Source organism: Sabethes cyaneus, chromosome 1, assembly GCF_943734655.1.
Source record: "Sabethes cyaneus chromosome 1, idSabCyanKW18_F2, whole genome shotgun sequence".
NCBI classification, from domain to species: Eukaryota; Metazoa; Arthropoda; class Insecta; order Diptera; family Culicidae; genus Sabethes; species Sabethes cyaneus.
In genome coordinates, this window is record NC_071353.1 from 167,762,806 (window position 1) to 167,774,450 (window position 11,645).

The 11,645-nt window shown below is 46.1% G+C and overlaps 1 protein-coding gene across 2 annotated transcripts; it reads right to left on the reverse strand.

Annotated features, from left to right (window-relative positions):
- Nucleotides 1-1,188: 1,188 nt before the first annotated feature.
- On the reverse strand, nucleotides 1,189-7,551 carry LOC128733085 (protein virilizer). 2 transcript variants are annotated; one of them, XM_053826691.1, is made up of 5 exons: nucleotides 7,380-7,551; nucleotides 3,110-7,302; nucleotides 1,959-2,806; nucleotides 1,399-1,900; nucleotides 1,195-1,278 (listed from the first exon to the last, which is right to left on the reverse strand). In XM_053826691.1, exons 1-4 carry the CDS (start codon nucleotides 7,437-7,439, stop codon nucleotides 1,401-1,403), a joined length of 5,601 nt encoding a protein of 1,866 aa, XP_053682666.1. In that variant the 5' UTR covers nucleotides 7,440-7,551; the 3' UTR covers nucleotides 1,195-1,278; nucleotides 1,399-1,400. The 2 variants fall into 2 exon arrangements, with proteins under 2 accessions (XP_053682664.1, XP_053682666.1); XM_053826689.1 differs by having other exon boundaries at nucleotides 1,189-1,900.
- Nucleotides 7,552-11,645: the final 4,094 nt, after the last annotated feature.

Below are 11,645 nucleotides of genomic sequence, written 5' to 3' on the forward strand. Positions count from 1 at the left end.
ACGAACAGCGGAAGGACAACGGACTTCCTTCGGTAATGTTCCTGGATAGTGAAACTGATAGCAACATATAGAACAGATTTCCCAACTATTCACACGGAAATTCTCCAATGTATTTACTGATGAAAAGTTGACAAGAGAAGAAATTTCCGCAGCCGTTCTACAAGGTAGCCATCTCGGACCTTTGGTCTTCCTCGTCTACTTCAACGATGTCAGCTTCCCGCTTAATTGCCCGCGAATCTCGTTTGCCGACGATCTGAAGCTGTATGCTAAAGTCGATAGTCCGTCCGACGGCGCGTTCCTGCAAGAGCAGCTATAGATTTTTGCGAAATGGTGCACAGATATCCGCATGCTGCTAAACTCCGACAAATGTAAAACAATTACATTCTCCAGGAACTGAAGCCCTCTCGTCTTCGACTCCATGCTATCAGACGGGCCTCTACGCCGCGTAAACTGTGTCAAGGACTTGGGAGTATTGCGTGACTCTAAGCTTGATTTCAAACAGCATGCCGGATTTATTGTCCACAAAGCCTGCTGGAATCTGGGATTTATCATGCGGATCGCCAAGAACTTCAACGACAGCTACTGTCTCAAAACTCTCTACTGCGCTCTTGTCCGGTCCAAGCTTGAGCACTGCGCTCTAGTGTGGAGTCCTTATTACAAAAATGAAGTTGACCGAATCGAGTCTGTGCAGCGCAGATTCATACAATATTGCAAATGTTTATTTTTTTCTCAATGTATGGTGAGCTTCCCATTGACGCTCATTTGGTTTGTTCATAGAACGAACCCCAAAATGTGAAATTTGTGTACTATTGTGCGTTTATTACAATCGAAAATAAAAAAAAATCATGCAAGCAGAGGGAAAATTTGGGCGCTAGAGGGTTAATAAATATACGCCGCAGATTTTTGGCATAGATCGAAGAGCCTACCTTGAGCCTGGCATTCCAGAATTTCTATTTCCCAAACCCAAACCTGAATTTTGTTGACCAATTTTGGATAGCCTTACGTGCCGACGGGCTTCAAAAATTGTAAAAAGAATGATTTCGGCTTTGACCAAACAAAAAATGTCATGATGTTTAGAATAACCCACATCGAAGTATAAAGTTTTTCCAGAATGGAAACTTTCTTTTCGTTCTAGACCAAGGTCAAATACATCAGTTGCCGCTACCATACGTTAATGATACAGTTTAATTAAAAGGTAAATATGTTAAGTTTAATGTTGAAATAGATAATGTTCGCTAATTGCTTTAGCCAGCAGCGAAGTTGATAAGTGTTACACACCTAGAAGATGTACGTGTCGATAGTTTTATAATAATAATTGCAGTGTTATCGCAGCTAACAAGTAACAACCCACATTGCGGCGCAAGAACAACGACGATGAACTGACACAATGCTACTCACCCTTAGTTCGGCCGTGAGTAAAGTCGGCTACCGTACCGATTGAACCCTCTACCGGAACGTGAACGCACATGCGGTGCCCCAAAGTGATTCTGCGACTGCTCCCGGTAGTGTCCATGGCTGCTGCTTCCAAAGTGCTTCCCACCGCTACCCGAACCGGACGGGCTATCGTGACCCTGCGACCAGCTAGATCCTCCACCGCTTCCACCGCCACCACCACCACCACCGCCGCCACCCTGACCACCCCAACCCGAGCCCGGTCCGGAACGAATTCGATCGGAAAACGATCGACCGCGGCTACGGCCACTGCCCCGAATGGTGATAATGTCACGCGAGAGTTTGTTATATCCTGTGGGTCCCGTCGGCTGGGCACCGCACGTTTCAAGTGCCAGAAAGTCGTCCACGTGCAGCGATGGAGGACGGGATGTGTTCGGCGGACGAGAGCGGAACAGGTCGCCGCGTGTGACCGGGGCTCGGGTGAAACCGCGTCCCCGGAGGGGAGTAGCTGCAAAAACAATGACTTAGCTTAGATTTAGTTATTAATGAATAAGGAATTAAATTACCGAAAATCTTTTTCTCCGGTCGACCGGTGCTGGGTTCCACCTCAACACGGCGCGTTCGGAAACAGGGTGCCGTTGTGACGCGATCCCGGTTTGAGTGTGGTGAAGCGGACAGGTGCAGCAGTCGTTTGCAGTCCGAAGTCAAATTGATGTCCCCGGCCAGGCAGGTCTTTGCTAGCTCCTGTAGATCGCACGGGATCTGCTCCCGCTCGACATCTTCATCACACGGGGAGAAACTTAACCAGTAACTGGCTTTCAGCTGATCTTCAAACTCTTCGCTGATTATGAAAACACTGCGTGAAGCATACTGGGTGACGATGCCTTCCGCCTGTGGAAGGGATTCCACGGTTCCGAAATCGAACTGAGACTCCCAGTTGGGGGAAACATCCTTTAGTTGTTCAATGAGATAGGTTAGGTTTTCCTCCAGCGTATCCACGGGGGGAATGATCATCGGCGGAGCCGATTGCGAGCTTTCTTCAGCATCCGCTGCGGGGTCAACTACCGGTTCCACCGGTTTCGGCTCCACCCGGTAGATGTTCAGCAGGGTTTTCAACAGTTGGGTACAATCACTATCCAGCGGATAGTCTTGACCTTCCTTTTTGACGCTCATCCGACAGAGGAAGGTCGCCAGCTGGTCGCGATTCAGTTTAACCGTACGTTTCGGTAGATTGAAGCCGATCAGTGCCGTATCGTCGATCATGATCAGCGAGCGCCAAAATTCGGCCAGCATGATGAAGATCTGCCGGTAGGAATCCGGAATGTCGCGGGCCCGATCGGCAAAGTGCTGAACCACCGAAAGAATGGCTTCCCTACGTTTTTCCATGGCCACCAGCAGCGTCGAAAGGGTAATGCTGAAACGATAAGAAAGGGAAATAATGTTAGATGATTTATCCGGGAATTTTGGTGAAAAATTGAATGGACAACTTCCATTTTATAGACCGTTTCGTATAGCAACCAATAAACAACTGAAATTTTTTTCATTTGTTTACCGGTTACTATAGGAAACGGTCCAACATCACTGGTTGCTGTGATTTTTCACTTGCAATTTTCTATAGTTCAAGCAAAATGGAAGCAGATTCGACCACGTTTCATAAACCAGCCAATTTTTTCAGTGATTTTAAGTGAAAATAATTCCGAAAAAAAAGTGTACTCACTCGTGCTCGGTCAGCAGCAGCATAGTGCGAACGACGGCGGCCAGCAGGCCGGCCCCGATTTCCACACTGGACAGATTATCGACGATGGTCGAACAGCAGCTTTCGACGATTTCCTTCGACGGGAGCGAACAGGCAAGCTGCATCGCCGGGGCGATGTTGCTTCCGAAAACCATTGCAAATTCGGTGTCCAGCAGATTCTGGAACACGATGTAGATGTTTTCCTGCGTTTGCTGGTGGGCCGGTGTTTGGCCGCTGTTCAGCAGGAAGCCCGTCATCAGATCCATGATGCGTCCGGGAAGAATCGAAAGGACGGAAATTTTCACCGAAGCGTGGCAGACCAAGCTTCCGAGGAAGCTGAATAGGCGTGCGTGGGAGGTGCTTGCGAGCCCTCCGGAAAGCAGGGGTTCCTGCAGGATTAGGTCGGTAATAGCTTTCGAAATTAGGAGGGTCATGTTTGGTGCTAAGTCCGATAGTTGGAGGCAGACGCGACTGAAGATGACCAACAGTGGAGTGTAGCTGGAGGGGCAGATTGTTTGGATCATTTCCGTGATGGCTGGGCTTTGCGGATGTAAATGAGCGGACCAGAGCTGGCGTTCGTTTACCAGTTTGCTGACTTCAATTGGCGTTAGTTCCTGGCGGCATTGGATTGGCAGCGGCAAAGGCAGCAGTTCGGAGAAAACTAACAAACCAGGTATGAAGTAGTTTGGTCCGTACAAGATAAATTTGATTAGTTCTCCGATCATCAGGGTCCAGAGGCTTTTGTGGATGTTGTTGGTGTCGAGACCATCCGTTGGGGTCGGTTGGGTAAAAATTAGCAGGATTCGAATGATGTCCTTTTGGATTTCACGCGCCTCGTTGATGGCGGGGGCAGTAAGTGGGACGCTTTGCATTAGAGCATAGGTTCTCAGCAGAGGTTCGATTACGGTTAGATCCTTGAATTCGGTGTTACGACACTCGACTAAATAAGTCATCAATTTGCGCAGAATTTGAATCAATGGAGTAAGAATTTGAGTCAGTAAAATTCCTTGCATGCTGGCCAAACTGGAGGCATGAATCGCCGGTTGGTCAAAGTAAGTGTACAGCTTCTCGAGGATCGAAATTAGCAGGGTTTTACCATCGGCTGAGTAGAATTGCAGGATTGTATACTTGTATTTAAGCTCCCGGTGGCTTGGTTCGCCTTGTCCTTCATGTTCCGGAATGCCCAAATAGCGAAGCAATCGCAGTGACATAATAAGATCTCCAGGGAAAGTCGTTATAAATTCGAAGCTTCGCTTCATCAGCTCTACCAACGGGTTAATGTCTTCGTAGGAGAATATTTCGTGAATTTCCAGCGGTTTTAGATAAACTGCCATTTCCTGAAGCATGGCACTAACCGACGACTCGAACTGTTCGTGTTGTTTAACCAAATTCAGCAAACTCTCGCCGTGCTTCACCAAATAGGCAACATTGTCGCACTGGCGGACAGCACAATCCACCAAATCAACGCTGTAGCTCAGCACCGGGGACTTGTGCTTAACGCCGGGCGATCCTTCCTTCGAAAGTGCCCTTTTTTCAATCTCAATTAAATCCAGCAACAGCTGGAGATTATCTTCCATGCAAATCACCTCCACAACATGTCGCTTCCCAATGCTGGTGGTCAAATGAAACAGCGATTGCAAAGATTCCACCAGCTTATCCAAATCGTTCTTCGTTTGGCCAATGCCATCCAGATAGTACACCGTCTGCAGTTTGTAGGCCATCTCCAGTCCCAACAGTTGACCACGCGTCAAATCATGTAGCAAATCTTCCGGGTGAGGCTCGTCAGAGCCGATAGCAGCCGGACAGTGCTGGAACAAGATCCTCAACAGAACATTAACCGTCTCGATGTGATCCATGAGGTACGCCAGCTTCTGGTGGTTCTTCAGCAGGGCAGCCAGCAAATCATAAACCGCCCCAATCAGCGAAGAGGACGAAATCTTCATTTCCAACAAAAACACGATCGTCTCCAGTAGTTTGTGCGTTTCGAAGAAGGCCACAAAGCTTCGGTTGGCCGTCAGCGACGAGTGAATGTCCTTGTGAATTTCAAATTTAGCCGAAACCGGCAGAAAACGCTTCGGTTGACTGTAAGCTATGGCGTCCCAGGTCAGAGCCTTCGTCAGTTCCGTGAAACAGTTCTCCAGTACGGAAACCGTCGAAGGATCCGCTTTAAAACCCGGCTCAAGCCGGGTTGCATACATATCGGAAACGGTGCTGCGCATCAGATCCAAATTTTCGTACATATTAATCTTCTTTAGGAGGGATTTCAGCGCAAAACTGATGCGAGTTGAAGGATTCTCCTGAATTAAATCCAGCAAAATCTGATATCCATTATATTCTGGACTTAGGAAGTAGTCCAAGCCCTGCTTGGTGTCCAAACAGGCGTAAATCGACCGAATTATCATCAGCTTAATGGACAGAGCCATATAACTTTGAGAGTACAGGCCAAGCAGTTTGTCGAAAATGTTAAAATCCTCCTGCTCCAGAATAACCTTCACAAAAGCTTCGGTTGAACCCAAAAACTCCGTCAGCCGAATTCCGGCCTTCATGTGCCGCAGCTTATAGGCAGGCTGCGGCTGTGTCAGTGCTCGATCCACATCCAGCCCCAACTTAATACAGTTCAACATAACATCAACCCCTTCCACCTTCTGCTCAATCCAACCGGCTAGGTCACGCTCGAACCTGGACCGACATTCGGGCAGTTGAAAAATCTGACTCAACAGCTGCACAATCTGTTCGGTGTAAACCACAAAACCCTCCTTAAAATCACCGGATTCCGCTCCGAAATTGGCCGTCGCCAGCTTCGAGTAGCGCACGTTCTTCAACACGTTCTCCAGATGCTTGATCGAGGAAAACACAGCCGCTGGTTTGTCCTCCTCCGGAGCAAACTTTTTCAGCACCACCGTCAGCGGATTGAAACTCTTATAATATTCCTCCGCAAAATCGTACTCCATATCGTAGTCATAATCATCGGCAATATCCTCATCACTGAGAATCGGTTCAAACTGCTCCGTAGCAGACAGAGCATCCTCATCGGGTGCCAAAGCCGGTGAAGCCACCGGCGTAGCCGAAACGGAAGCCGGGCTTCCGGTTGCGGTGGCTGCGCCACCTCCACTCGAACCCTTCAAACGTCCCTCAGCCGAACGTTTATCGTACTTGTGCCCTCCACCGTGACGGAAATCAGCATCGTCATAATCGTTGGATGAATCCAACGGATCCGGCGACCTGGGTCGCCGGGGCGAATCAATCGGCGATCTCGGCCGACGTCGTTCTTCCTTCTCCAGATCGTACGACGAACCCCTACGAACCCGGTCGTACGAACTGCTGCGAATTCGTCTCGAACGCTGCCCATAATCCGGACTTCTAGACCAATCCCTTTTCTGCGTTTGATAATCCTTACACAAACTGGGCGAACGAGAATATTCGTGGCTGCGACCCCTGGACCGCACCGTCGGTTCATACTGCAACTGCCTCTCGGTGGAACGGGAAACCCGCTTGCCACGCTTATCCACAACCACCTCACCGCATTCCATCATTTTCGGAGAAACCGGCTCCGCCGGGATTACCCCAACTGCCGCAGCTGCGGCAGCCACCCGCCTTGCATACGGCCGTGGATCCTTCGGGATATCTTCCCCATCCGCCTCGGGATACTCCTTCTGCACAAACACCTCCGTCGGCACGACGACCGGAGCCGGTTCCTCCAACCACTCCTGAGCCACCCCCAGTGGCTCGGCAATTCCATCCTGCCCCGCTCCCGGTCCAACCTCAACGGGCAGCACCTGATCCGGCGGAGGCGAAGCCTCCCTCGGCGATACGATCGGCTCGGCAATATTCGCCGTCAACACACCGTACACCGCTAGCGTAATCGTCGTATAGAACCCCTTCAGCACCAGCCCATCGGTGGGAATCGGACGCGGACCAACATCGTCCGGCTTGCCGCACTCCAGGTGAATACAATTGTTCTGATTGTACTCGAAATCGCCCAAACACTCGAAGGTCGGCGCTCCCGGCTTTCCCAGATCGTTCACGAACAGCTCGATTTTAAACTGCGACGGATTGGTGGCCCCCAGCCGGACGCCACCGGGAAAATCGGCCTGTACGCGCGCCCCCAACGGAATGATGCGCACCTCCGTGATGTAAACCGGCTTCGGGAACTGCACCAGATCCAGGTTTAATTTCTGAATTGGCAAAAAATCATGGGAAAAACACTCAATCAGAAAAAAAAAGAATAAGCAATAATGAAGAAACCCCGTACCTCATAGGTGTCGTGAGAAAATGTATCGAAAAACAGCAGTTCCGGCGTTTCTTCGTCCATATTTGACCGTACAAAGAGTGCGCGAACTTCAAGTTAAGTTTTGCACTAATTTTCACTACGAATTTTAATGATTTTGCACATTAAAAACTACTTTTTTCATCACCACAAAACGCGCGACGCCTAGAACTGAAAGAATCTGAAAGCCGACGTCGACGAGTGCAAAGAAAGAAAATGCAACTACGAACTACGACAGCGACGGCGGAAAAAATAAAAGTTGACAGCTGACAGATGCCAAAGTATATTGATAGTATGTCAGTAGGTACAATCTTTTGCACGATTACCGACAAGTGAAGCTGTACACGATTAAACTGACATATACATAATTGCGGTGTGGGCTGCATAAACAGAGGTTGAAATCTTGAGTGAAATTAATCCGAATTCTTTTAATACTGACAAATTCAGGTTTTCGGTAGACGCGCAAATACGTGTTTATTTTTTTATTTTTGTTAAAATATCTTGTTTACCCTGCATGTAACAAATCGACGATATTTTTCAAACAAACTTTATGTAATCAGTATGAACTTACTTTACTTTAGTGGCGACGGTCCGTTATCGATCCTGCGCCAGCCGAATGGTGGTCCTCCAGTATTCTTGAGGACCTGGGCTTCCGTTCTCCAATTGCCTCGGACACTAGGTGAACGTTTATCATCGACCTGGTGCCCCAGCCATCAAATAACAAAACAGAACTTCAACAAATAAAAAAAGATCTCCAATTGCTGCAATCGGATACGCTGATGTGTCGTCAGTCAATGTTTCGCGCATATCCTTGTCCCTTACATCCATCCACTCAAATTCGTCTGATCTGGTTGAAAGAATCAGGACTTCCTGCTGACGCCTTGCAACAACACGCCTTGGAAGAACTTTCCTGACCAAACTCATGTTTTAGTCTTTGACCTTGAAATGCGGTCAGGCATTAATATTAATATTTTTTGAAACGATGGTTCTACAATTGGAGGGATGGTAGGGGAAAGTAATGAATTTTTTTTTTGGAAAGGAGCGAGCCACACGCCCTGGCGGGTGCACTATGGGCCAGAAATTAAAATTTCGAGACAAAAATATTTGCGGTTAAACGGCATGTCTCAGCTCAATGTAGTCTTCGGCAACTTTTTGAATAAAAAATTCTCTGAATACACATTTGGGCAGATAGCTATAATTCCCTACAAATTGGTATGCAAACTAATTGCAGATGGCTAAGTCATTCGGATTTTTCATCAGACGGTTTTTAGCCCAAAAACAGTTATATCTTATTAATTAATGCAGAAAAAGCAAAACAGCAAAAATATTTCTCTTTTATGTGCAAAATATTTTCTCAAACATCACTTTGAGCTGTCTGTTGAAATAAGCATGTTACAAGAAGAAATGTGATTCGAGGAATCGTTTATAAAAAAAGGTCTATTGCTGAAAATGGGTAAAAGGTAGAAGTTTCATATCTTCAGGAAACATACTTGTAATAGGTTTATCTTTAGTATTTTGAAACGAAAAGGCGAAAAAAAAATTTACTCAAAAAGTTATTACTTAAATTGTTGTTAAAGTAACACATAAATATTGGACGGCCCCTTCAAAAGAAGCATCATTTTTTCATTCAAATAATTGCCGAAGTCCACATTGAGCTGAAACATGCCGTTTAACCGCAAATATATTTGTCCCGAAATTTTGATTTCTGGATTATAGTGCGTTAGTAAGACCGTAACCGTGGTGCTAGCTGAGACAACCTCGAGCGCACAAAATAATGATTGGTTTGATGGGAAATTCCACCAGACGATGAAAAGGAAAAAAGAGCTCGGAAAAACTATCTAAGCATACCCAAGTGTGAGAGCGCGGAATCAGTTGACCACGATCGTGAGGCAGAAAAAGCGCCAGAAGGAGGACAGGGATCGTGAGGAGTTATCAGCGTTGCCAACCTTCCAGATTTGTCTGGATTTTCCAGACTTTTGATGCCTAATCAGTCAAAAAAGACATTTTACAAGCATTGTCTTCCATTTGACCAAAGGACCATTAGAGCCAGATTTTTTCCAGACGTTTTCATCCTCGTTTTCCAGATTTTCGCGAAAACCGGTTGGCAACGCTGGGAGGTATAAAAATGTAATTCTTATCTTTTAACCAGTTGCAATATTTGAAGACCACGTGTCAGTAGTGGCCCCGCGTTTCAACGAGAATTACTCAAGCTTTTAATCATAGTTCTGTATATTTATGCAACGTTGTCAAAGAACTAAACTAAACTTGGGTAACGCTAACATGCTGGCATCGTCCAGTAAGTTGGAGTCGACCCCGTAGGTGGGTAACTATACTTACCCGAAACCGGTGGGCAAAAGGATATTTTTAAGGATAAGTCACTTAGAACACTCTATGCACCTTATTCGTGCTAATTTTGCTGATTGTGGGCCGTGTTGTGCCGATCACTTCAAACTTGTGCTCATTTGTTCAGTTTGGAAATGTCAAAATCAAAAGGACAATGTCAAAAGTCAAAAAGTGGCAGAGCTGCCAGATTCCAATATTTCAAAGTGTGAATGTCAAAGAGGTGCCACAGTGTGCAACAAATTGTGCGATAAATAGATCGCAATTAACCGCAACATTTTTGAGCACTGTTTCAATACTTGTCAATCAAACATTATGCAAACAGTAAACGAGTTCGATTGGCTCCCTTTTGACAATTCTCGCTGCTCGTTTGACTCCAAAGATTGCTGTTTTCGCATATCTCTGGCACTCAGAGTATTTCTTGTTGAAACTACAGTAGTAGTAGAGTAAACATGGCTAAGCAAGGAAAAATCCGTGTGCATCAAAACGAGCACGCCGTCATTAGTTCTATGCGACTCTTGTGAATGTTGCAATGGTACCGAAATGTCGGAGGAGATTTCAATGTTGAACACACACACACACACACACGTCCTCGTTCTAACAAACACGACGGCATGAGCTTCTCTTTCAGACTCTCGCTCTCATTTTTTCATGCACTGCGACGAGTTTTTGCGAGTGCGTGTATTTGGCTTTCAGCCACGGTCGTTTTGTCGTTCCCGTTTATCATTGCAACCCGAGCACCGATTGCTCGCGAGGGTTCGCTCTCTCACCCGCGCACAGTGGTCCAAACAGCGAAATACGTGATCGTTTGATATAGCGCCGAAACGTAAAGTTTTTCGCATATAGTGTCTTTAGGAGAAATATTTGGGTGATTAGTTCCCTTAAAAGTGAGATACGAAATTTATTTTCTCGTATATTCGAGATACAGGTTTGGTACTTTCGGCAAAGTTGTAGTAAATATCAATGCAAACAACTTTGACAAAGACACCATACTTGTATCTCTTCATGGAAATTGTCTATGAAGCGTTATTCGTGGACAAACCCTTCAAAGCAGTTTTTAAACTCTGACTTATTCTGGTCAACTTTTACGTGTTCATAGTGTTCTAGAAAGTGGCTTATCTTGCTAAAATCAACGTTTTTGTAGAACATTATTATACGCGATTTTCTGCAGTTTCGGAGATTTTGAGCATTTTTGATGAAAAATAGTACTACTTTGAGCTTAAATATTTCCCAACGTTGCAAATGGTGTACTTAAAGAAATGTTCCTAAAGACACTATATGTGAAAAACTTTACGTTTTGGCGCTGTATCAAATGATCACGTATTTCGCTGATTGGACCACTGTGCCGCGTGCAGAATCGAGAGTGTAACATGAAGATTAAGAGAAAAAGTAATGCAAAATCTGTATTCCAGCGTGGCTGCTCCCTAGTTGTTTGCCTCGTGAGTGGGCTATGCAGAAAAACGCTGCCAGGCTGTGCGTTCGCGAGTGTGTAAGTACCAGAATGTATGCATACAGCACCGGCGGTTGTTTGTCGTACGTTTGCGTCAGTGGCGTAAGCGTTGGATGCTATACTTCTCATACTCGCACGCGTGTGAACGGGCATCGTTTGCCTCTTGCTCGATTTGCAATATTGATGGCAATTAATGTAGAATTTCTACCCCGAGATCGGTTGCTATGTTGTTTGAGCTCGTCGTATTGAATCATATTTTTGAACTTTGCCAACAGCATATTGTTAAGGGCCAGCATGGAATTAGGCCGCCAAAGCACTATATAACGGATGGTTGTAATCACGCTAAACAAACTGATGCAATTTATTTCGACCTTACAGAGTAACTCTCGATAGCATCAACAATGAAATCGCCTTAACCAAATTGAAAAAAAAAATAGGATTAGGATGGGTCGTCAGTAAAA

Bases quoted from the DNA above. Each gene is read 5' to 3' on its own strand.
- LOC128733085 (XM_053826689.1), bottom strand. From the start codon at position 7,439: ATGGACGAAGAAACGCCGGAACTGCTGTTTTTCGATACATTTTCTCAC. The intron at 2,807-3,109 runs GTGAGTACACTT...TTATCGTTTCAG, and splicing joins CTGCTGCTGACCGAGCACGA to CATTACCCTTTCGACGCTGC. The intron at 1,901-1,958 runs GTAATTTAATTC...TTGTTTTTGCAG, and splicing joins ACCGGAGAAAAAGATTTTCG to CTACTCCCCTCCGGGGACGC.